The following is a 22,695-nucleotide window of genomic DNA, read 5'->3' as shown; positions in this document are numbered from 1 at the left end:
TCTACTATTCCACAACTTATGTATGAAGAGATTACACTGTTCCCTTCTGTGTTTGGGGATCTTGAGAGAGACACATGTGCCAAGAGCCCACTTGGTCCCCACTGAAGTGGCTTATCATGGACTGTCCATCCTCTACAGGATACACCCTGAAAGTTTCTGTTTATCAGATGGCAAGGCACTGCCTCACTTGCAAACAAGGACAGCACATGCTCTGTTACCACTTCCCATTTGTGCACGCTTACTCCAGACCTCGACAACAGCCTTTCCTCAGCTCATCTTTCTCCTTTCAGAGGTACTATGGGAAGTCTCTTCCGTTTGGACTTGAGTCAACACAGCTGAAGAACACTCGTTTGCTCACCATGGAACAAGCCCTGGCTGACTATGCAGTGCTGATCACTGAGCTTAAGCAGCAGTTAGGTGCTGCAGACTGCCCTGTCATTGCTTTTGGAGGCAGGTAAAGATTGTGTGTGCTCCTTCCCTTTTCTGCATCCTTTCCCAGCTACAGTCGTGCTGTTCTCACAGGTCTGGTTGGCTCTTGAGCAAGTTCTAAAGGCAGAGCTTTAAGCTATGCAATAGAGAGCAGATGAGCCGGAGCTCCCAAGAGTTCATCATCAGGTCCCAGTCAGCTCTCCCATCGAGAATTAATCTCGATTTGGAATTGCTTTGGAGAAGCACCACTGACTGGGTATTTCTAGGCATCTGCAATGTATGAGCGAGCCAGAACTGCAGAAAATGGCGACATTTTCCTGTGAGATTAAAATGCTTTACATTGGAAATACAGAAAACTAATAATTGGTAAAATATTCTTTCTGGTGTCCAGACAGCTTTTGATTAAAAACAGCTTCTTTAACAGTATCCAACCATTTTCCTTGAAGGCTTCTTTATAATTCTGCTCTGCAACCTGCTGCTTGGTTGCTCCTGGCTTCCCAGCAGAATTTTTTCCCCTGAGTGCTTGCTCTGTTGCAGCTTAAAGCTGTGCTGATGTGTTGTGCTCATCTCTTGAATGGCTCCCCATGCTCGGCACAGAGAGGTGCTTCCGTTTAACAGGCTTTGCCCAAGTACGAGCCTTCTTATTCCGTTGCAGTGAGCTAACAAGCGTTTGACCTGGGAGCTGGCGTTCAGCTGCCAGCTCACTGTGCTGGGGAGGGCACTGTTGATCTCAGGAGTGTTTGTACAGTGACTGTCGGGACAGCAGCTGGTGTGGAAGGGGCCAGGAGCTGTCCTGGGATGGGAAGGTGGGAGAGGGATTCAGTAAGACCTGCCTGCTGGGTTCTATGTTGGACTGCAGATCTGTGAGTGTAAATCAGAGTTCAGCCTGCAGCAGCCCTGAACAGCACTAAACGCACGTGGAGAATGCAGAAACACAGCAGTGTTGGAGCAGCACAGCCCTTGCCATGGGAGAAAACAACCCTCTTCTGTTGCTTATAACTTTGCCAAACTTTAACCTGAAATGGCTATAAATTGGAGAGGGGAAGATTTAGATGAGGCATAAGGAGGAAATTCTTCACAATGAGGGTGGGAGGCCCTGGCCCAGGTTGCCCAGAGAAGTTGTGGCTGCCCCATCCCTGGAGGTGTTCAAGGCCACATTGGATGTGGCCTTGAGCAGCCTGACCTTGTGAGAGGTGTCCCTGCCCATGACAGGGGGGTTGGAATTAGATGATCTTTGAGGTCCCTTCCAACTCAAACCATTCTATGATTCCTTGTGGCAGGTTTCAGTTAATGCCTGTTTCCAAGGCCAAGGTTAGAGAAATGTGTATTGCTCTGCATGTGGGTGATGTGGGAATGGAATCTAGCCCAACCACTTGAGGTGGTGGAGAGGGAGACTGGAATACCTGCAAGCTTGGAGTCAGACCAGGTCATACCTGCACTTTAGGGATGGCATTTGCCACCACAGGAGTGAGCTCGGAGTAACTGCACAAACATTGGTGTAGGAATAAATTCCATCATCTTGGGTTTGTCTGGCAGGCTGTGGTAGATCTGTAGATTGTGGCCCTGGCACTGGAGCTACCAAGATGGGTTTGAATTTTATTGTGATATTTGTTAATGTCTCCCCTTCCTTGTCTCTGTGCTGATGACCTGTGCCACTGTTATTTGGGATGCCCAGGGAGAACACCCTATGTCCCAGCACTACAGAGGGCTGCATTTTCTGTAGTGTCCACCTTTTGCTGAGAGCTTTGCTGGTCCTTAGAATCCTGTGTGCAAACCATGCCTCCTTCCCCCATTGAACAGTGATAGCTTCACTTGAGCCCAACGTGGTTGTACAGTGAAGCTGTTGGGACACACACAGGATGGCGCAGAGTTAAATATCAAGGCAGGATTTACATTTGGCTGCAGAAGTAAACTGGACTGCTGTTTTCCCACAAGAGCTGGTGTGAGCATTTGAGGAAGGGCCAGTTAGAACACATTGTGTGCTGCTCATTGTCCATAACTGGATCTTTTCACATGAGGATGGCAACTTAGATATCCATAAGCTTCTTATTACCTTGGGTTAGCTGAGCCTGTGACTGCTGATCTGTGTTATAACCTGTCTGCTAAAGGAAATAACTCTTTTTTTCTCTCCTGTGGCAGTTATGGAGGAATGCTGAGCGCTTACATGAGAATGAAATACCCAAACATTGTGGCCGGAGCATTAGCAGCCAGTGCTCCCCTGTTGTCTGTGGCTGGGCTTGGAGATCCCACCCAGTTCTTCAGGGATGTAACAGCTGTAAGTAACATCTCTTTTCAGGAGCATTGTTGTCTTCCTTTAAGAAGGTGAGATTTTTTTCCTTTTCTATGTATCTAAACAGACATTCTGTCTTCACAGCATCACTGCTGGGCAAGGAATGCAGTTAAATGGGAACCTCTGAGGAAAAGCAGGGGCTGCATGGTGCGGTGACTGAGCACTGCCTCAGCTGGGGTAGCATAACTCTGTTCAAGCACCTTTATCACCACTAATGATTCACGTTCCCATTTCTAGTGACTTGACCATATTACAGCCTGAAAGTTTTCCTTTGTGCTTGGCTGAACTCCCTTTAGATAAATTATTCTTCAAATCCTCCATATCCTGCATTGGTATCAATGATTCACAGCAGCTCTATTGCCCCCAAATGGTTGTATTTCAATAAAGAGCTTGGGGATCTTCATGTTACTATCTAAAATTATGCAAGGTATCCTGGGTTCACTTAAATCCCAAATCTAACTATGGCTTTCACTTTTTGAGGACATAGGACTCAGGAAGGTGGAATTGCTTAGAACTAACTAATATTTAGTTTATGAGGAAATAAATGTCCTACCTGGTAGTACCGAAAACTTATGACGGTGTCTGGCTTTCCTCTTTTGACATGAATTTCTAGATCTGGATGACACAGATGTGTCTTTGTATGAACTACTTGTGTGCATGAAACTTCTTTTTGCTCTTATTTACGTATATTGAAGCCTTACTTCAAAACAGACTTACAGGCCAGATAACATTACCAGTAAGAGTAAAGGAAAGACTGTCATGTGAAAATAAACACAGGAGTATTTGAAAAGTGTATGAGCGAATAGAGGGCATTATCTCTTAAAATTATACATTTTAAAACAAAAAATGTAATACCATGAAATCATCAAACAGATCCTGCAGTGGAAATTGTTCCCTGGTTTAAGGTGATTTCTACTCAGGGTCCCTGTTCAGCTGACAGCTCTGTCTCACTTCAGCTGTGAATATGCTGTGAGTCATTACACACCCCTGAAATCGGGGCTTTGACTTTGTCATGTGAAAAAGCTTTCCAATTAGTTTTAAAATATCATCTCTCTGCAGCACTCGTCAGCCTCTGGGCTGAGATTCTAAGCAAGCATTTTGTGCTGTTTTCTGAGTAGTTCTTTCCACCTTCAGTGTTTGCATAAAAGCTATGTGCATCTGAAACGTGAATGCAATGGCTCTTCTCAGTGAGCACACCTGAGAGCTGTCAATGTTAGTGGAGGCACAAACCTGTCACGAGTCACTGTGGAGCGCTCTCTTCCAGGGATTCAGATCACAGTGTCTCAAAGCAGCTTTCTCTGTGGCTTTTAGTGAGCTTTTCCAGCACTCTCCATAGGTCTGCGGCTCCCAGTGAAGAGCAGAAAGTGGACAAGAGCACCTTGTGCAAAATCTCTGCCTGCAGCCGGGCAGAGAGCCCCTGCATGAACACTGCCCAAGCAGACATGTGCAGATACCACACCAGTGCAGGGACTCTTCAGGCCATCCTTCAGACCCACTCAGATGTCTGAATTTGGTGTGATTCAAGAGTGGAGCTGGCAGCCTGGAGGGAGAGCATCTCTCCTTGGGATGGCTGTCATACCTTCTTCCTCTGCTCCTGCATTGGCTCAGCTGAACCGGGAACCTGGATCTGTAAGGGTCTGCAGGGGAGGACTGGAATGGGTGGGGGTTCCTCGATGTGCTGGGCCTTGCCAAATGGGAGCCCAGCTCTCCAGGCAGCCAGAACAAACCTGCTCCCCCATCCCAGGCTGATCACTGCTCCAATTAGAGCCATTAGTAAATGAAGTGCCATAAGCACCTTCAGAAGGATATCGGAACCCCCAAAGGGATGCCCAGGTAAACTGTGGAGAACTCCATAGCGATTTCTGTAGTCCTGACTATCAGACAAAGGCAGAGTTAGGAAAGAAAGAAAGGAAGGAAGGAAGGAAGGAAGGAAGGAAGGAAGGAAGGAAGGAAGGAGCGAGCCAAATCTATTTGAAGTAGAGACCGGGTCTTTGCAAGAAAAATGCTTAGGTAGTGATTTGTGGTTACTTAACCACTGCTGTAACGTAGTAAAGGGACCTTAACAGACCCTCAGTAATTCTTCTTATTACAAAGCATTGGTTGCCAGCAGATCTCAAACTGCCTTCAGGCTGACAGAAGAGAAACAGTTTGGGTTGCAAGACCTTTCAGTGACAGCAAGAACTTGCTCCACCAGCAGAACCAGCCACAGCTCTTCAAACATACCTTTACTTGCCTTTTTTAGGAATCGGTAGGGTTTTTCCCCAGAAAAATGACATGGCCTTCTTGGTCAGCTGGCAGGTGTAAGCAGAAAAGCGGGTCTTGGTTCCTGTCATGAACATGGTGACACGGCTTTGGCTTAACAGCAGTTTAGGATTTATTAATATTTTTGAGATAAATCACAAGATTAGGGTCTGTAATTCTTAACAGCACTCAATCAGCAGCCAGTCTAAGAGAGTGATTCAGTGGAATTTGTCACAATCAAATTAGTTACTTCATTAAAGCAACAAGAATGGCAGAGTTCACCCAAGACTTACCCAGGGCTTCCTCAATCAAACTACACACGCACACAAAGCCAGAGGTTAAATCCTCTCACAGACAGACCAGCAGTTCTAAACCACACTGCCCACACATACACAAAGAATCATGGAATGGTTTGGGTTGGAATGGACCTCAAAGCCCATCCAGTCCCACTCCCTGCCATGAGCAGGGACACCTCCCGCTGGATCCAGGAGCTCCAAGCCCCATCCAACCTGGCCTTGAACACCTCCAGGGATGGGGCAGCCACCACTGCTCTGAGCAACCTGTTTGTCTGGAGGACCAGGCAGATGCACTGGTGTCACTCCTCCTGGAGAAAGTCTAGGACAACTCTCCATGATACAACACTCTGTGGGACACTTCTACACAGCCAACTCTCCTCGGGGACAGCTCTACACAGTGGTGGGCATTGCTGGTTCCCTGCATTCTCTGTTGCCCAGGGCTGAGGAGGATGTCGGGGTGGTGGGACACCGTGCCCGTGAGTTCCTCAATTTAAAAAAAAAACCAGCACCACCCCCCAAAACAAGAGAGCAAACAGCCAAGCCAGCGCTGAGTGCTCTCTGCTTAGAGTTGTCCCAGTGAAGAATCAGCTGTGTAGAGGTGTCCCATGGAGAGTTGGCCATGGAGAGTTGTCCCTTTCTGCCTGGGGGTGCAGATGAGGTTCTGACCTGTGGGCCAGTAACTCCTGGTGCTTCTGGCAGTTCTCCCCTGTGTAGCCTCCGCACATCTCCTCTGTGGAAACGTAATCCTGTGTCTTTTCTGTCCCTTCAGGATTTTCAGAAGTCCAGCCCAGGCTGCGTCACAGCTGTCCGCAAAGCGTTCCAGCAGATTAAGGATCTATGCCTGAGTGAAGGTAAGGAGATACAGGCCTGCAGCTTCCCAGCCAGCAGGCAGTTCCAGACATGTGGAAAAAAAGTTGATTCAGTTTAGTTAGCTTCCATTGTTCAGGTCTTCCACTGGTTCAGCTACAGCAATGCCAGTGCTCGTATGGCTGCCTCTTTCTGCTCGCACAATTGAGTTTTGATTTAATGAAGTTTGAGTTGGCATTAAAATTAGTAACCGACACCAAAATGAAAGCATCTCTGTCAGGGTTTGGACAGTGTTAATGAAACCACCTTCTCTGCACCAAAGTGCAAAAATACCACCAGGTGCAGAACACTGGCATTTTCTGCTGGTAGAGCCTCATGTTTCATAAAATCATACAGTCATAGAATGTCCTGAGGTGGAAGGGACCCACAAGGATCATTGAGTCCAACTCCTGTCCCTGCACAGGACACCCCAACATTCACACTATGGGGCTGAGCGCCTTGGCCAAATGCTGCTGGAATATTGTCATGCTTGGTGCCGTGACTGCTGCCCTGGGAGCTGCTCCAGTGCTCCACCAACCTCTGGGGGAAGAACATTTTCCTAATGTCCAATCTGACCCTCCCCTGGCATCTTCCTGCCATTCCCTTGGGTCCTGTCATTGGTCACCAGAGAGAGGAGCTCAGCACCTGCCCCTGCTCCTGCCCTCGTGAGGAAGCTGCAGACCATGATGAGGTCTCCCCTCAGTCTCCTTCAGGCATTATTTTCACCAGATACTTGGCCTCACTCCCCACTCCACTGTGAACTGTTTGGGTGGGTCTGGCAGCTGTGTGGCTCAGCCCACTGGACATATCTGAGAAATATTTGCAAGGCAGTCAAGGTCTTGAAGTAGCTCTCACAGTCTCATTCATCTCCAATCTTGGACATGAAGCACAGGACAGGGCCTGGTGACCCCACACTCTGTGGTGTCTCCCAAGCAGGCCAGACCAGATATTGTAGGCCAATGTAGCATTTCCTGGGAGCCCTGCCTGCTGTTGGAACAGTGTTGGGGAAACTCTTGGTCTGTCCCAAGGCTTGGCTGCGTCTGTGGTGTCACACGGTGAGGCCTGTGTGCCTCCAATGGCTGCTGTCACTGCAGGGGCTGTTCCTGGAATCGCCCAGAGGAGCTGGGGGTCCAAAATACCATTTGGTTTTGTGTCACAGCAGGAAAAACGTTGCCATGAAATACCTGTGATCCTTACAGTCTGGGTGGGACCGCACCTTCTGCAGTGGGGTGCATGCAGGGATCATAGTTAGGGCCTATGCTCTTTAGTATCCAGAGGCAGGTCTGGGGCCCTGGATTTCCAAGTAAAGACAGCAGGGCTCCAGTGGGCAGCTTGGAGAGTGCAGTGGGGACAGACAGGAACTATGACTCCAGACATGGAGCATGAGAACAAAGGGAACAAATTTCTGCAGCACAAATGCAAAGGTGTAAGAGTGCATCTTGAAGGAATCTCTCCGAAGATGGATTTCCTGACTCCAGCTGACCTCTCTGCATCCCACTGAAGTTTGAGGGCGCGTCTCAGGAGTCCTTCATGACTCGTGAAGCCATTTTCACTTGGCAATTCTCACTGCAAATGCGCCCAGCTCTCAAGGAACTCTTTTTTTTTTTCTTTTTTTTTTTTTTTCCCCCCTTTCTTCCCCTCCTTGCTGGTTCTTCTGGCTCTCAAATCCCACTGGGACCTGTACGCTGCGTCCTGCTCTCCTGCATGAGAGCTGGCCTGGGAACATTGCACCATTGGGTGCACCAGCGAGGACAGGCTTGGGATTGCTCCTGCCTCAGTGGGTGCCAGTTCCTCTGGGCTCCCAGGGAAGTGCCAGTGGCTCTGTGAGGTGCAGAGTGCGAGCCGTGGGCCAGGCAGGGTTGGGAGGCTGCCCAGGAAGGCTGTGCCTGGACATCCACTCGTGTGTAAATTGAGATGTATTGTGTTCTTCCCACGGGAAGCCTCAGCCGTTTATCATGGCATCTCCTTACTACTGAGTGAAACAAGATGGTGAAGCCTGGTATTATTTTCCTCTGATGAAGTTTGTACCTTCCATTTTCCTTCGTCCTGCAGCCTACGATGAAATCAGCAGCAAAATGGCCACATGCAATAAGATCTCTAGCAAGGAGGATGTTTACCAGCTTTTTGGGTTTGCTAGAAATGCCTTCACCATGATGGCCATGATGGACTACCCGTACAAAACCGATTTCATGGGACACCTCCCTGCCAATCCCGTGAAGGTGAGCACCAGGATGCGGGTGAGAGTTGGGGTTTTGGGTGTGCTCCTTGGTGACTGGCGTGCAGGGGGCTGCATAGCCCATGACGCTGTCAGGCACACGCGATTGATGATAGTGACGAGAGAGGCAGCAGTGGGTGTTGCAGCCCTTCCCCTCTGACAGTAAAACTACACATTGTAAACTCCCGTTGACAGTGACTGCATGTTTGAAATGTGCTGCTCATCTGGGAGAGGTTGCTGAAGCCACTCCTACCCCACTTTGCCTTTACCTTAGACACAGAGGCTGTGCAAAGTTGTTGACTTCAGCATTTGAAGGCTAAAAACCTGTCGTTTTTCAAAAAAGATAGAGGTGTGTTGTAGAGCACCTCAACATGTTTTCATAGATGTATTTTAATTGGTGAGTAGAGATGGAAACCTAAAAATCTGGCTCCTTTCCAAGTGTCACCCAGGAAGATGCTGTCCCCTTGGTACAATGCAGAGGGATGTCTGCTGCTGAGGGGACTGCAAAACCTGGAAACTCTCAAGAAAGTCAGACATGGCAAAGTGCTGCTTTTGAAAGGTCTCAGCTTTGATCCCCAATCACCAAGTGCTGTTGCAGTTCTTGGTTTCTTCTGGTGCACTGTCAGCCTTGTGCTGCGGTTCTCTGTTGGAATCCAGCACAGCACACGGATGGGGGTTCATTTGCCTCTGGCCTTGGGGCATTTATGGTTTGAGTCCTACCTGGAGTGAAATCTGTCCTGTGCAAGAGGTCATAGAGGTTACACTGTCCTGGGACTCAGGAGATGCTGTCTCTGTCTCCATTGGATATCCAGCTCCCTTACAGGGGTCTGTTTAACCACCTGTAAAATGGAAACAGTTATTCTACCTCCCCTTGAGGAGGACGTTAAAATATTCTGGTTGTAGGAGGAAGGAGCTGTTGTGTATCCCTGCGGCCCCTGCAGAGCTGCTTAACTTGGTAAAGGAACTGTTTGGCCTAGCCCTGTCTCCCTGTTTCTATGGATTTTATTGCTACAACGAAGGAAAAAACCACCCCAACCCCTGTTGCATTAGAATGATAGAATCATAGAATGGTTTGAGTTGGAAGGGATCTCAGAGCCCATCCAGTCCCACCCCCTGCCATGGGCAGGGACACCTCCCCCTGGATCAAGGGCTCCAAGCCCCATCCAACCTGGCCTTGAACACCTCCAGGGATGGGGCAGCCACCACTGCTCTGGGCAAACTGGGCACCCATTATGAAGAATTTCTTCCTAATGCCAAATCTAAATCATTCCCCTTCCAGTTTAAAGCCATTAGGCCCTTGGAAAGCTGTTGAATGTAAAATGTTTAACTGGTAATTTTAATTGATCTTCTGGCTTAGCCCTTCTGCAGAGCGGAGGGTGTTAACTGTCCTGACTGCAGTGTGTCTCGTCCAGGTTGGCTGTGAACAAATCCTTGCCCACACAGACGCAGTTGAAGGCCTGGCTGCTCTTGTTGGTAAGTCACTATTATCTGTTTGGTCTTTGTGCTGTTTTCTAGAAGCCCTTGTAGGCAGAGCTGTTTTATTGCTTTGCAGGTTGGGTATCAGGGAGGATGTGAGCCCCGCATTGTCTTGGTCTGTCGGGGTGTCCTGTGGCCCACAGGTTCGTTCTCCCATGTGGCCAAAATTCACATCAGGTTTTTCAGCCATTGCAGCCCCTTAGACTGTCAACTGCCCATGAGATGTGGACTTGGCAGGTCCTTGGTTCTTCTCTGAACCTATACTGTGGCTCAAACAGACACAGGTTGAATGCACGTTCACTGGTGTAAGTTTTCTGGTCTGCTTGATGAGGACAAGGTTGTCGTCACAGTGCTCTTAATCCAGTGGCGAGAGTCTTGAAAACATTGTGTATATTTATCTCTGTGAGTCCTTAGTCTGTTAGGAAACTATTAGAAATAGAATTCAAAGCTCTTTGGAAGATTTCCTCATAAAATCTCTCAAATTGCTCATTAGAAATAAGTTCTACATTGGTTGTTATTCAGGATAACAGATTCTGAATGTCAAAAAAATAATTTGAGGAATTCTTAGGGGTTTTCATGGAGCTCAGTAGAATTGGGAACTCATTCTTTTTTTTTTGTCAATTATGTGTGTTACTGCAATAGCACCAAGTCAGAAATGCACGAGATCCAAATCACTGCTCAGGGTGTTTGGCTGGCAACTAGAGGAGTTGTTAAAATACTAATGTCTTGGCAAACACTGCCAGATCTGCTGGACATATTCCCATCCTACTTCTTTTCTGAGGTAGAGGGGTATTCTTGTTTCTTTGTGGTGAACAAGCTGAGGGCTGATATCTTTCTGCTGCCCCAGGGGGAGCACTTTGTGCCTCTCCCCATCTCATCAGCTGCATTCACTTGTGACAGTTTAATCATGCAAGAGGCGTGATCCACCAGAGCTTTAGGCAGCGGACTGACTTTTTTCCATACCCACCCCACTGCATCATACAGGAAAACACTGTCTTCTTTCTTCATGCGCTGCAGCGACGCACCTCCTACGAGGTAGAGTGTGGTCCCATGGGCTGCGATGCTGAACTGGCAGCAGCTGAACGGGGTTGACGTTAGGGTTGTCCACTGATTGCTGACAGGAAAATAACACTCCATCTCACTGACAGGAACCCATTTGTCTGCCTGCAAAGAACCAGAGCAGCACTCACCCATGGTATTGTGCCTTCAGTGGGCGCTGCTGCCATGTCAGGCTCAGCTGGCTCATGGTAAAGGAAACCAGTGTCCCAACTGCTGTTTGAATACCGTGGGGCTCAAGGGGCCTGATTCTCAATCTACATTTAACAATCACAGCCTCAGAAGAAGCTGAATAAGGATATAATGGAACACATTACAGAGGAAATAATCTTAAGAGGGGCAATACTGGATTGAATTGTGGACAATGACTGAGTTTGTGTCATCTGGAGGCATTTGCTGTCAGCCTGGATATGCAGTTTCTCTTTATACAGGTCTGTCTGTTCCTCAGTGAGCAGTGAAGTACTCTAAGATGCCCTCATTCCTTCAGAAGAAACTATACCCAAAATGGTAAAATCAGGCCAGGCCCCGAGTCTTTACAATTCCAGATGTGAATTGCTGTGACAACTCAGTTCTCTTGGCTTTAAGGAATGGGATTCTCCTAGAATGAGCCTTTCCATCCCTACCAAGTGTCTTCCCAGCCTGTCCTCCCCAGAAGGCTGGGCAGTGCTTTCCTTCCTCTTTCAGAGAGGGGAAACCCAGGTTTGAAGAGATTTCATTTGCATTCCAGGACTTGAGGCCACTGTCCCTAAAATCTACACTGGTGTCCTCACCGCAGTCCCCTCCTCTCCCATCAGCCAGTGTTTTACCCCCTTCTGAGCTCAAAAAAGGACAGTACAGTGGTCAGTGTGTTTGGAGCAGGTTTGACAACGCAGATTTTTCTGTGGTCACAGGCTGTGCCTCCAGCGTATGATTTATCTATTAAAAAAAAAATGCTTTAAACAGCCTTTTACCCTAGCAAGCAGCGTGTGACAGCAGGGCAGCTTCTAGTGCACATGACTGTGGTGGCAGGCACATCTTCATAGCTTACTGGCCTGACTTGACCTGTGCCAGTCCACTAAGAGACCAAAAATAAAGAAGCTACCAGTCAACCCACTGAATAAAGCAGTAAGGGCCTAGCAATGCAGAGAGCCCATTTGGGATCAGATGTGGGATTATAAGAGCGAATGAGCTTACTTCTTTTAGTGTCCTTCCCCCAACGCAAAAGATCCTGTCCTGGACGGCAGCCATCCCATGGTCACAGCGGGTGAAAGACATGGCGCTGTTGCCCACCCAGCGGCGGAGGCGAGGCAGGTAGCTGTAGGTGTCTCGTACGGTCTTGCCCCCCGAGAAGCCCCCTGGAATGGGAGTGGAATTCTTAGAAATCTGTCCATCATCCTCTCAGACATCCAGCAAACCTTCTGCAAACATCATCAGAGCTGAGTTTCTTTCTTTAAAATACTGAAGCAGCTCAGGTTTCAAATCTCACCCTGTTCTGGAGAGCTGATACGGTGTGAAATTTAAAACCTGAGCGTCTTAGGTATTATAAAGAGAAAAAAAAACCAAACCAGTTCCAGCTCTGTGAATAGTTTTTCACAGAAGATTTTTGGATAAAGCTCTTGAGTTATTTCAAGTGTAACCAGAAACAACTTTAATTGGGGAATCTGCTTCCAGCATGCACAGTCACAAAATGTTGAGCTGAAAGAATAGCATTCAAAGCTCTTTGGGCTGTCAGTCACTGGCAGAATGGCAGAGCCAGCCTGCCAGTGCTCCTGTAGCTTTTTCTCTTTATCAAGCATTCACTGGTGTCATTGAGGAGTGCAGCACAGAAAGCTCCTTGCAGAGGGAAGGTGCTGCTTTGGGAAGGGTTAATGCCTCCAGCTGCCTTCCTAGTGAATTCCAGCCTGCAAAATCTTTGCGGAGAAGGAAGATAATATTTCAGGTTGGCCATAATCTCCAGCTCGCCTGAGCTTTGATGCCTGATGTCCATGGACACTTTGGCTGCATGGTTTTTGTGTTTAAATGTGGTATCCAAGTCATGCCCTTAACTTGCCCATTTGCATGTGCAGAGAAGGGCTTGTTCAGCCTGGAGAAGACTCCAGGGAGACCTTAGAGCAGCTTCCAGTACGGAAAGGGGCTTCAGGGAAGCTGGGGAGGGGTTCTTGATCAGGGAGGGCAGGGACAGGATGAGGGGAATGGTCTGAAGATGAAAGAGGGGAGATTGAGATGAGATCTTAGGAGGAAGTGTTTTGCTGTGAGGGTGGGGAGGCCCTGGCCCAGGTTGCCCAGAGCAGTGGTGGCTGCCCCATCCCTGGAGGGGTTCCAGGCCAGGTTGGATGGGGCTTGGAGCCCCTGATCCAGTGGGAGATGTCCCTGCCCATGGCAGCGGGTGCAGCTGGATGGGCTTTGAGGTCTCTTCCAGCCCAAACTGTTCTATGATTCTGTGAAATCCAGTTTGCAGTTATCCCACCAGTTCAGAAGGAATGAATACTTCAGGTCTTACACCCAAGGGGCACAGAGTGATCCAGCCCAGATTGCTTCGGTATGTCTGAAGCTCTGTGAGGCAATTTTGGCCTTGCCATCTGCTAGGAGTTGAGACCAGCAGAGGTGAAATGATCTGCCTGTAGCAGTGTGCACCAGCTGAGGCGAAGCAGAGACTTGAACCTGAGCCTCAGCCATTCCTCCTGCTGAACCATTCTCCTTCCTTTCCAGACATCCGCGCTGCCTGTGCAGGACCCCTGCTGTCGGTGGGTACTTGTCTGGGTAGAGCAGCCCCTGGGCCCCTTCCCTGCCTTCAGGGTCTCAGTGGTATGGGCCAGCACAGAGAAATGCCCTTCACTGCCCCTGTGCAGCTGAGGTTAAGCCGGACAGGATCCACACGGTGATCCTTGCCGGCTGCAGCTGGTTGGTGAAGCAGGGAGTCTACAGCAATGGCAGACGGGCCAGGACGTGCAACTGCAGAGGCAATCATTGAACCATAGAATGCTTTGGGTTGGAAGGGACCTTTACAGGTCACCTAGTCCAACCCCCCCTGCAGTAGCAGGGACAACTTTAACCAGATTAGGTCACTTAGAACCCCATCCAGCCTGGCCTGGAATGTTTCCAGGGATGTGGCCTCCACTACCACCTGGGTGAGGGCCTCACCACCTTTGTTATAAAAAATTTCTTCCTTATATCCAGTCTAAACCTCCGCTCTCTTAATTTAAAACCATTCCCCTTCATCCTCTCCCTGCACTCCCTGATCAAAAGCCCCTCCCCAGCTTTCCTGGAGCCCCTTTCAGGACTGGAAGCTGCTGTGAGGTCTCCCCGCAGCCTTCTCTTCTCCAGGCTGAACAACCCTAACCCTCTCAGCCTCTCCTCATACGGGATGTGCTCCAGCCCTCTTCTTGTCCATGGCCTGTTCTGGACTTGCTCCAACAGCTCCATGTCCTTCTTGTGCAATGACACAAACACCACGGTGCTTTTCCTAGGACAAGCCAAAGATTATCTTTCAAGTCCATGTTAGTAGCTGCAAGAGCTGAAGATTCTGTAACCATTTCTGAAGAGCTGAAGCCCACACCTGTGTGTTGTTACGTGTCCTGCACCATCTACCAGAGACCCCTGTGAAGACTGAGGACCCCTTGTAGAGCAAGAGCTGTGTGGGCTCAATGAGTGAGAGGGGAAAAGCCTACACTCTACTTATTTTTTTTTAAAGATGATTGAAGCAGCGCAGCAGGTTCAGTCCCACCTCTTCCATTCAGATTAATCCCAGGGTTTAATCCTTTCCCCTACACTGTGGCAGCGTGCTCCTGGTTTACCTTTTCAGACAGCAGAGCTTTGGATTTAGCCAGTTTGCAAGGTCAAAGGTGAACAGGGGTGTAGAGTTCAAGCAGATGAAACCATTAGTGTCTTGGAAAGAAAAGAACTCCTGCCATTCAGGCAGTGCTGATGCAAGGGACACTGGAGCGTGGCTGTTCCTGGTGGAGGCACAGGCCTAGACTGTAACATTCAGATACCAGCAAAAATTAACAGAACTACATGAAAATACGCTGTTTTTCTACCAGCTCACCTGAAATATAGAGGATTCCCTTGTGGGTTGTGCCTGCATGGTCAGCAATAGGTGTGGGGAATGGAGCTGTGAACTCCCACTTGTTGTGAGCGGGCTGGTACAATTCCACGGTGCGGGTGAGGGTCCCCAGCAGCGTCCCACCACCCACGGCGAAGATGCCATCCAACAGCACATCTGCATGGAAGCGCGTCCGCCTCTCCAGCATGCTGGCAACCTGGAGCCATGAAGTGTTTCGGGGATCAAATCGGAAAACCTAGAATAACAGCAGATGGATGGTGGGGTAGCAGGAGGTGGGTGGCTGGCTTGTGTCTCATGGAGCTTCAGAACTGATAAACATTCTCCCTGGGCTGAGGAAGGTTCTGTATGCAGCCCGGGACAGGCTCAGCTTCCAGTGCCAAGTGGCTGGGACAGCCGCGCATCCCCAGGGAGCTGGAGACTCAAAGTGAGGGCATTCCGCAGGCCTGGGTGTTCTGGGCACAAGTGCTCTCAGCACCAGGAGGTGAAATGCATTGGCTTGATGAAATACCTTTGTTTCAAACACTAGCGAGCATGTGCCTGAAAATTGTTTCACTGAGATTTAAACAAGCCATTTTGCATCTCTGCTGCTGTTTGAGCTTGTAGTCAAGAGAGCAACTGAGCTTTACCTGCCACCCTTTCCCAGGAGAATGCAGGAGTGGCTTCTCCTCCCCTCATCTTTCAGTGTCTTTCTTGGAGTGAGGGGCCCAAAACTGAACCCAGGATTCAAGTTGCGGCCGCACCAGTGCTGAGTGCAGCGTCACAATCTCTTCCCTCCTCATGCTGGCCACGCTGTTTCTGATAAAGGCCAAGATTCCGTTGGCCTTATTGGCCACCTGGGACACTGCTGGCTCATGTTTAGCTGCTATCAACCAGCACCCCGAGGTCCTTCTCCAGGCAGCTTTCCAGCTGCTCTTCCCCAAGCCTGGAACGCTGCACAGGGTTGTTGTGCAGGACTCGGCAGTTGCCCTCGTTGAACCTCATCCCATTGGTCTCAGCCCATCAATCCAGCCTGTCTAGGTCCCTCTGCAGAGCCTCCCTGTCCTCAAGCAGATCAGCCCTTCCTCCCAGCTCGGTGTTATCTGTGAACTTACTAAAGGTACGCTTACTGGCAAGGGTGCTTGTCAGTCCTGCTTAGAGAGCCCAGGTCACTGAGTGAGGGCAGCACCGCATGCGGTGAGGGCTGGGCTTGGGCTGTTGCACGCAGCCCTGCCGCTGCAGCGTCCTCTGCTCCACCACTGCTGGGCCACCTCTGGCCTCCCAGACACAGCAGAGATGCTCTGCGCAGCGGCACTGCTGGACTGAAGTGCAATGCTGCAATAAGGCCCCTGGGAGCAAGGGGAAGAAAAACATGCTTTTTTTTTTCTAGCAAGCTCACTGAAGCCATTTAGGAAGAGAAAAAATCCTGCACAAGTCTTTTTATATTACTGGCAGAAGGGGAAGGTCCCAGGAGTTAAGGCAGATTTGCCTTTCGAGGGCAAAACCAAGGAAGGAGCAATTCTGCAGTGAAGTGGTTGTCTTTAACCGTGCTGCTGGAGCACAAGTCCTGTGACAGTGATAGCAGGGACAGGGACAGTGCTTGAGTTGCCTGATTGACTGACATGAACCTGACTGAACCTGTACTGTGGAATTTGTGTACGGATTAGGATGACAATTTACAGTAGGAGAAAGCTGAGACCAGGGCAAGGTCTGGCTGCTTCCCAGAGAGTTTGGAAGCTGCATTCCCAAGGGCTTTCAGTGCTGCACAGAACGCTGAGAGCCACGTAGAGGTGGGAGATCTGTGGTGACCAAGAGGAATGACTTCCTCCCTCCCGCAGCTGTTCTTCCAAGCCAAAAGTTGTCTTACCTCATTTGAGGGCTGCTTTCCCGTGGGATCAAATCTGCACTGTCCCCCGATGACAAAGAGGAAATCGTTGACAATGGCAATGCAGTGGTTGTAGACAGGCACACAGAGGTCCCCAACCTTGCGCCAGGCGCTGCAGCTCTGGTCTGCAGCCCACATCTCTCTGCACACACTGTTGTTGGCTGTTCTGCCGCCAGCAACGAGCAGGACAGGGAAAGCAGAGCGGAGGCTCGTGCTCCGGGTCTGCAGGACTGGCTGAGCATACAGCTGGGAGTGGTAATCCAGAGCCTCCTGCACGTACTTGTGGCAGCCCGCATCCAGCCTCAGAAGAGGTGTTTCCTGGACATATCTCTGTAGTTCCCATAAAGGAATGAGAGGGAATCGTATGTACCTTAAAAGATCTGCTGCATCTCCCAGCCGTGTGCGGTCATGCTGCAGCCAGCTCACAGCAGCGCTGAGCAGTTCCAGCTCGCTGCATCCCTCAGCGTCGGCCCTGTCTAAAATCTCACAGAGGGTTCCTCGGTCCAGGTCTTTCAAGCACTGCTGATCAGTCAGGATCTGTTTGCAGTGCTGCCCCACATAGCGCAGGGCTTTCTGTCTCAGCTCTGCTGGGCCCAGTTTTTTAGTAATGTTAAGAACGTCCATGCAGTTCTCACAGTTCAAGCAACCCTCCAGAAAGCGAAAGCACAGCTTGATCACCTCCCGGACCAGGAGGGTTTCTGCAGCTTTGAAGGTCTCCTCGACATTCTGCAATGAGAGCTCTAGTTTGTTGGAGTAGATGAAGTTGAGAACGTTCTTCAGCCCAGCAGCGCTGACGGCTTTCAGCCGGACGTTACCATCCAGGCTCCCTGCTCTTGCCACATTTCCAACAAACAGGATCTTACAGTAATTACTTGCTGATGCTAAAATGATCTTGTGGGCTGGAAAGCAAACCCCTTCTGCCTCCAGCGTCACATCACACAGTGCACTCTGCGCGCGAAGGCTGCTGAGCCCTTCCAGGAGTTTTGCCAGGTAAGTGTCCGAGGCGAGCCTGGTCGTGCCGGCCTGTGAGGCAAGCAGCATCGCTCTGGAAGGCGCGGAGCCCTGCAGCAGCCCCGGGACTCTGCTGCACGCTCAGTGCATCTCCTGGGCCAGTGGTGTCGTGCTTCAAGGGAGCTGGGGCCGTGCTGCCCCACCAAGAGGCAGCGGCCTCTGCCCGTGTGCCTCACAGAGCTGCGTGGGGTCGATTGCAAGTGAAGCTGTTGGTGCTGGTTGTCGTGTTTGTGGGTTTTGCCTGTGGGCTGTGACACTGGTGGCAGGGACTGACGCCTGCGTAGCCACATTCCTGTTCTGCGCTATCTGGTAACAACCCATCCACACAGAGAGCGGCTCATTCCTTGGCTGCTCCCCAGCTTCACTGGGCCGCTTGATCAGGCGTTCTTTTATCTGGGCAAGCCTGCACATGCCGTCTGTCCCTTCTTGAACAACAGTCCAACAGAATCCTTTCTGTGCCCTTTGGCCCTCTGGCTAAATCTGCTGCATTCAGACAACAGCTCCTTTCCAGGAGAGAGTGGGAAGGGCTCAGCAGTTGGTGTCCCGTGCAGTCTGAAGCAGTCAGCTAATGCCCAGGACACAGCTGGCTCCCTGGGGGGGGGGGGTGTTGGGATTGGAGGCTGGGCTCTCCCAAGGACCTGTAAGCCACATGCTTGGCTTTTGGCACAAGCAGAGAGCAGCTGGGAGCCTCTGCTTTCCCATGGATACAGCAAAGGACATCACGCAGCCAGGTTTGAGATCATGCAGAAGCTTTGGCATGAAGTTGGGATGATGCCCTAAAGCTGATGCCCACCCTGCCAGCTCTGCCCCAGCCCCACACACTCAGCCCGCTGCACTGGGTGCCCTTCTGCTTCGTCCTGGCCATGGGGTTCATGCGGGAGGCAGTGTGTGAGAGAGCAGAGAGGTGGTGACAGGTCGGCTTTGTGCTGTGTTTCCACCTGGCAGGGGTGTTCTACAATTCCTCCGGCTCGGCACAGTGTTACGACATTTACCAGTTGTACCGGCCCTGCGCTGACCCCACCGGCTGCGGCCTCGGCTCTGACGCCGAGGCCTGGGACTACCAGGTGAGGTGTTGGAGACGCCACAGGCGTCTGCTGCCACCCGTTGTGCCCTACCCTGTGACAACCCTTGTACCTCTTTCAGGTTTGCACCGAGATCAACTTAACTTTCAACAGCAACAACGTGACCGACATGTTCCCTGAGATGCCCTTCACGGAGGCAATGCGGGAGCAGTACTGTCGGAGCAAATGGCACGTGAGGCCACGAGCACACTGGCTGCGGACAAACTTCTGGGGAGGAGGTGAGCTGTGGGGGCTGCTCGGCCCGTTGCGTCCCCCGTGGAGCTGTCTGCCTGTCCCCCCCAGCTGAGCCCTGTGGGGACAGGCACTGCGCACAGATGAGTCCTGGCAGGACTTCACAGCCCTGTGCTGACCCCAGCTGCGCAGCCCTGTCTGTGCCTCCTTCAGACAGAAGCAGGAAACCTAAAAACTGCCAAGAATTTGTTTTGTTCTCCTTTATTTTCTGTTCATGGCCACATTTGATGGAGAAGTCAAATGCAGTTGTTTAAATGGGCAGGAAGGAGCCTCTCAAATGTTCTCTCTCTGCATTTCAGACCTGAAAAGTGCAAGCAACATCATTTTTTCAAATGGAGACTTGGACCCGTGGGCTGGAGGTGGGGTAAGCACGCACAGTCCTGTAACCCGAGCACAGCAAGCAGCCTCTCCAGCCACCTCCCTCTCCCTCTCCCTCTCAAAGCAGCTCTGGTGGCTCATCCTTAGCCTCTTTGAGTCTCTGCAGGTGGCTGTTTTATTCTGAACCATTCAGGAGCCTCAGGACATGAATGATGGACACATTGAACAGGAGTCCATCAGCCAGGAACACCGATGCAGCAGAGGTGGTTCCTCTGGTACAGACGCAGCAGGAGCCTCCTTACCCAACACCCGGGATCTGAACCACAACTTGTCCTGTTTCTGTACAGAGACTCAGCTCTGTGCTGCTCTCCCTGCTCCCTCCAGGCTCAGCACCCTGTGAGACCAAGCGGTTGCTGTAAGCAGCAACTCAAACCAGGGCATAATATGGCTTTGGTTCAACAGAACTTCAGAGTGGAGGCAGAGCTCTAGCTTAAAATTTAAAACCAAAAGTAACCCAGAACTGGGTTTTGAGATAGATGAGCTCCTGACTGTAATGCAGGCGTTCCTTGTTTTCTGCTGGCTTGGCAATCCCAGCTGCAAGAGGAATGGGCTGCACAGCCTCACGCAGCCTGTTCCTCCGAACCACCAGGACTGGAACAGGCTGGCAGTGCTCAGCTGGGGAGAAGCCTGCCCTTCATTTGGGACAGATGATTTGGCTCATTAGGACCATTAGGCAATATCAGCTGTACCAAACATCTCCTCCCATGTGTTTCCTTAGTCCTTCCCAGCTCATCTACCGGTGTTGAGAACTGCCACCCAATTCTGCCCAGTAACGTGGTATGAGTTTGTCTCTGCTCCTTCTCCTTCCAGATAAACAGCAGCCTCAGTCCCTCACTAATCGCATTGAGCATTAAAGGAGGCGCTCATCACCTCGATCTCCGGTAAGCACTGAGCGCTTCTTTGGCAGTTGGAATCCTGAGCCCTGGGTTTTGTTCTTAGCCGGCCACAGCCCAAAGAACTGAGGGAAACCTTAATAAGCAGGGTGGGCTACCAGCCTGGTGCAGCCTAACTGGAAGATCAATGTTCTGCCCCAGTACAGGGCCCTTACAGCTCCAGGGAAGCTGAGCTGCGCAGAACATGGCACTAAGCTCATGTACTTTCGCTTAGAACCTGTTCTTGCACAAGACTTGGCACCAGTGTTTAGCCTGTAGCCATTGGCCTCCTGAAGTAGTCCAGCATCTCTTGGAATTAGCCATCAGCCTTCAGGCCCAGAGGAAAGGGGGCAGCAGCAGCCTCTGATGCAAGGGAAAGCTCAGGGCTCTCAGCCTGCCTCCCAGACTCCTGGTGCCTGTTATGCTGCGACTCCTTTTCCAGGTTATAAACACAGAGTACAAGACAGATAATCCCTGTGCCAGAGGCAAAGAGCCGCTGCCCGGCTCACTCTGCTTTGCTTTCTCTAGAGGCCACAATCCTGCAGACCCCCCGTCTGTCACAGAGGCTCGCAGGCTCGAAGCGAGCACCATCAGCACCTGGGTGAAATCTGCAGGGATGGAAAGAGCACGGGAGAAGCGCCTGGGAGCTTCAGCGGGTGGGTGGCTGTGACCACGTCCAGCCCCACCGCCACCCCCAGCTGCTGGGCTCCCACCAGGATCCAGAACTCAGCAGCCTGTCGCGCTCTACCTGCGCCGTTAGAGAATGTGTTCTCTTCTCTGCCACGATGGTGGAAATCCCCTGTTCTGAAGCGTCCCACCCTCATGAAGCAGCAACAGAAAAACGAACAGGCAAACCCCTGCCTGAAGCCAAACACACGCTTTGCAGGGCTCGTGCTCCCCTGCTTGGAATGAGAAGGTGTTACAAACAGTGGGAACAGCTTGCCGAAGGGCCAAGATCCATCACTGTCCTCAGCGCTGTGGTTGCAGGAAGCACCTGAAGGCCGAAGCTAAATTATTCTTAGACAAGAAGTAAATCTCAGCTGAGTGGTGGGAAAGCTGAGATGGGGTATGACTCACAGGGGCTCCCGGGGGACTCTGGTGCTGTGTCACTCTCACCCAGCACTGTGAGGTGGGGATTTGGGTTGGGCTTGGCTTTAACTCAGACACAAGATCTCCAGGTGATAAGCTGGAGATTTACGCAGAATGGTCCTGGCGTGTGGTGTTGCCACTTGCAAGCTGCTTGGTTGTGATGAGGAAAGTGCGCTTCACATCTCTTTAAAATAAATGACAAGTTTATTAAAGCGTGTGATATCATTTCATGGCCTGGTAGGACAACCAAAGATACAAAAGGAGAGTTCTCACCTTTCCAGGCAGAGTGAACTCATCTTTGCACATGAACAGAGGGGTTCTTACCTATTGGAATTACTTTGCACCAATAAATACAAACCCAGTAAATCCTGGTAATAGATCAGGGGCCTCAGTGGATGCATTTACAAAGATTTTATGAGTTAGTGGAGAAGCCTTCCAGGCAATCAGAGGCTTCACATTGCACGTTTTGGTCCAGCCGGGTCCTCCTGGCCACGCTGGTGCGGGCGGTTCCCGGCGCCACGGGGTCGGTCACAGATGTTATTTCTCACCAGGGAGGTGCTGACACAAGGCCGGTTGCATACAACCCGTTCACCTCCTTCCTACTCTGGAGCACAAAGGGCAAAGCGCCTGCTTCCCCAACATCACGAGGCGTGCGGGAAGAGCAGGAACAGACAAGTCCAGTAATCAGATCTTTCGGATCTGCACGAGTAATGGACAACACGGGGAGGACCTGATCCAAAGTCCAGCCCCCAAAGAAAACTGCTTTCAAGACTGTTGGTGGCACCACACCCCCAACACCCGCATCTCCTCCGCTTGCACTGGGGAAAGCCTCAGCCCCCTGCGTGGGAAGGGGCCACTGGCAGCACTGCCGGGGTGCAGGGGCTGGAACTGCGGTTGCTGCGCACCAGCTGAGCTACGAGACTCTGGAACTCACCCTCCTCATCACAGAGCCCTCTCAATACTTCTGAATTCAGAGTTGCTGGATCCCAGCAATAATTCAGGATTAGCACCATGGTAAGGAAAGCAGACAGCAGTGGATGTGGCTGCAGACAGAAGGCTACATCCTGCTTGCATGACTGTCCCACAGCTTCCCTCACCCCCAGCAGGCAGGTGTCCTGACTAAACCAGCCTGGCCTCAGAGCAGCCGTGCTCTGTGCAAGGCGTTGGGAAAGTGATCCCCAATCGCTGCCTCTGGCCAGCGGGTTGGGTTGTGCCTTTGGGCGAACAGAGGCCCCAGTGTTTTTGTCCCTTCCAGAAGAAGAGTTCTCCAATCCTCTCAC

The 22,695-nt window shown here is 50.9% G+C and overlaps 2 protein-coding genes across 2 annotated transcripts in view; one reads left to right on the top strand and one right to left on the bottom strand.

Moving 5' to 3' along the window:
• Positions 1 to 21,621, top strand: part of DPP7 (dipeptidyl peptidase 7) — a 28,807-nt gene extending 7,186 nt beyond the window's left edge. The window contains exons 4-13 of the mRNA XM_054084286.1: positions 291 to 454; positions 2,569 to 2,704; positions 6,026 to 6,107; positions 8,155 to 8,321; positions 9,730 to 9,790; positions 18,709 to 18,827; positions 18,907 to 19,063; positions 19,376 to 19,440; positions 20,265 to 20,335; positions 20,855 to 21,621. Coding sequence (XP_053940261.1) covers positions 291 to 454; positions 2,569 to 2,704; positions 6,026 to 6,107; positions 8,155 to 8,321; positions 9,730 to 9,790; positions 18,709 to 18,827; positions 18,907 to 19,063; positions 19,376 to 19,440; positions 20,265 to 20,335; positions 20,855 to 20,996 — 1,164 coding nt within the window. The 3' untranslated portion in view covers positions 20,997 to 21,621. The remainder of the gene's footprint in view (positions 1 to 290; positions 455 to 2,568; positions 2,705 to 6,025; positions 6,108 to 8,154; positions 8,322 to 9,729; positions 9,791 to 18,708; positions 18,828 to 18,906; positions 19,064 to 19,375; positions 19,441 to 20,264; positions 20,336 to 20,854) is intronic.
• Positions 9,799 to 18,702, bottom strand: LOC104059111 (kelch-like protein 9). The gene is given in 6 exon segments (XM_009560713.2): positions 9,799 to 10,957; positions 12,023 to 12,183; positions 14,874 to 15,126; positions 16,735 to 17,834; positions 17,837 to 17,879; positions 17,881 to 18,702. Coding segments are annotated over 6 exon segments (2,250 nt in total). The 5' UTR covers positions 18,175 to 18,702; the 3' UTR covers positions 9,799 to 10,558.
• Positions 21,622 to 22,695: the final 1,074 nt, after the last annotated feature.

Source organism: Cuculus canorus, chromosome 19 (assembly GCF_017976375.1).
Source record: "Cuculus canorus isolate bCucCan1 chromosome 19, bCucCan1.pri, whole genome shotgun sequence".
In the NCBI taxonomy this organism is placed as follows: domain Eukaryota; kingdom Metazoa; phylum Chordata; class Aves; order Cuculiformes; family Cuculidae; genus Cuculus; species Cuculus canorus.
Note: the sequence above shows the minus strand (reverse complement) of the source record. Positions and strands in the feature narration are given on the sequence as shown.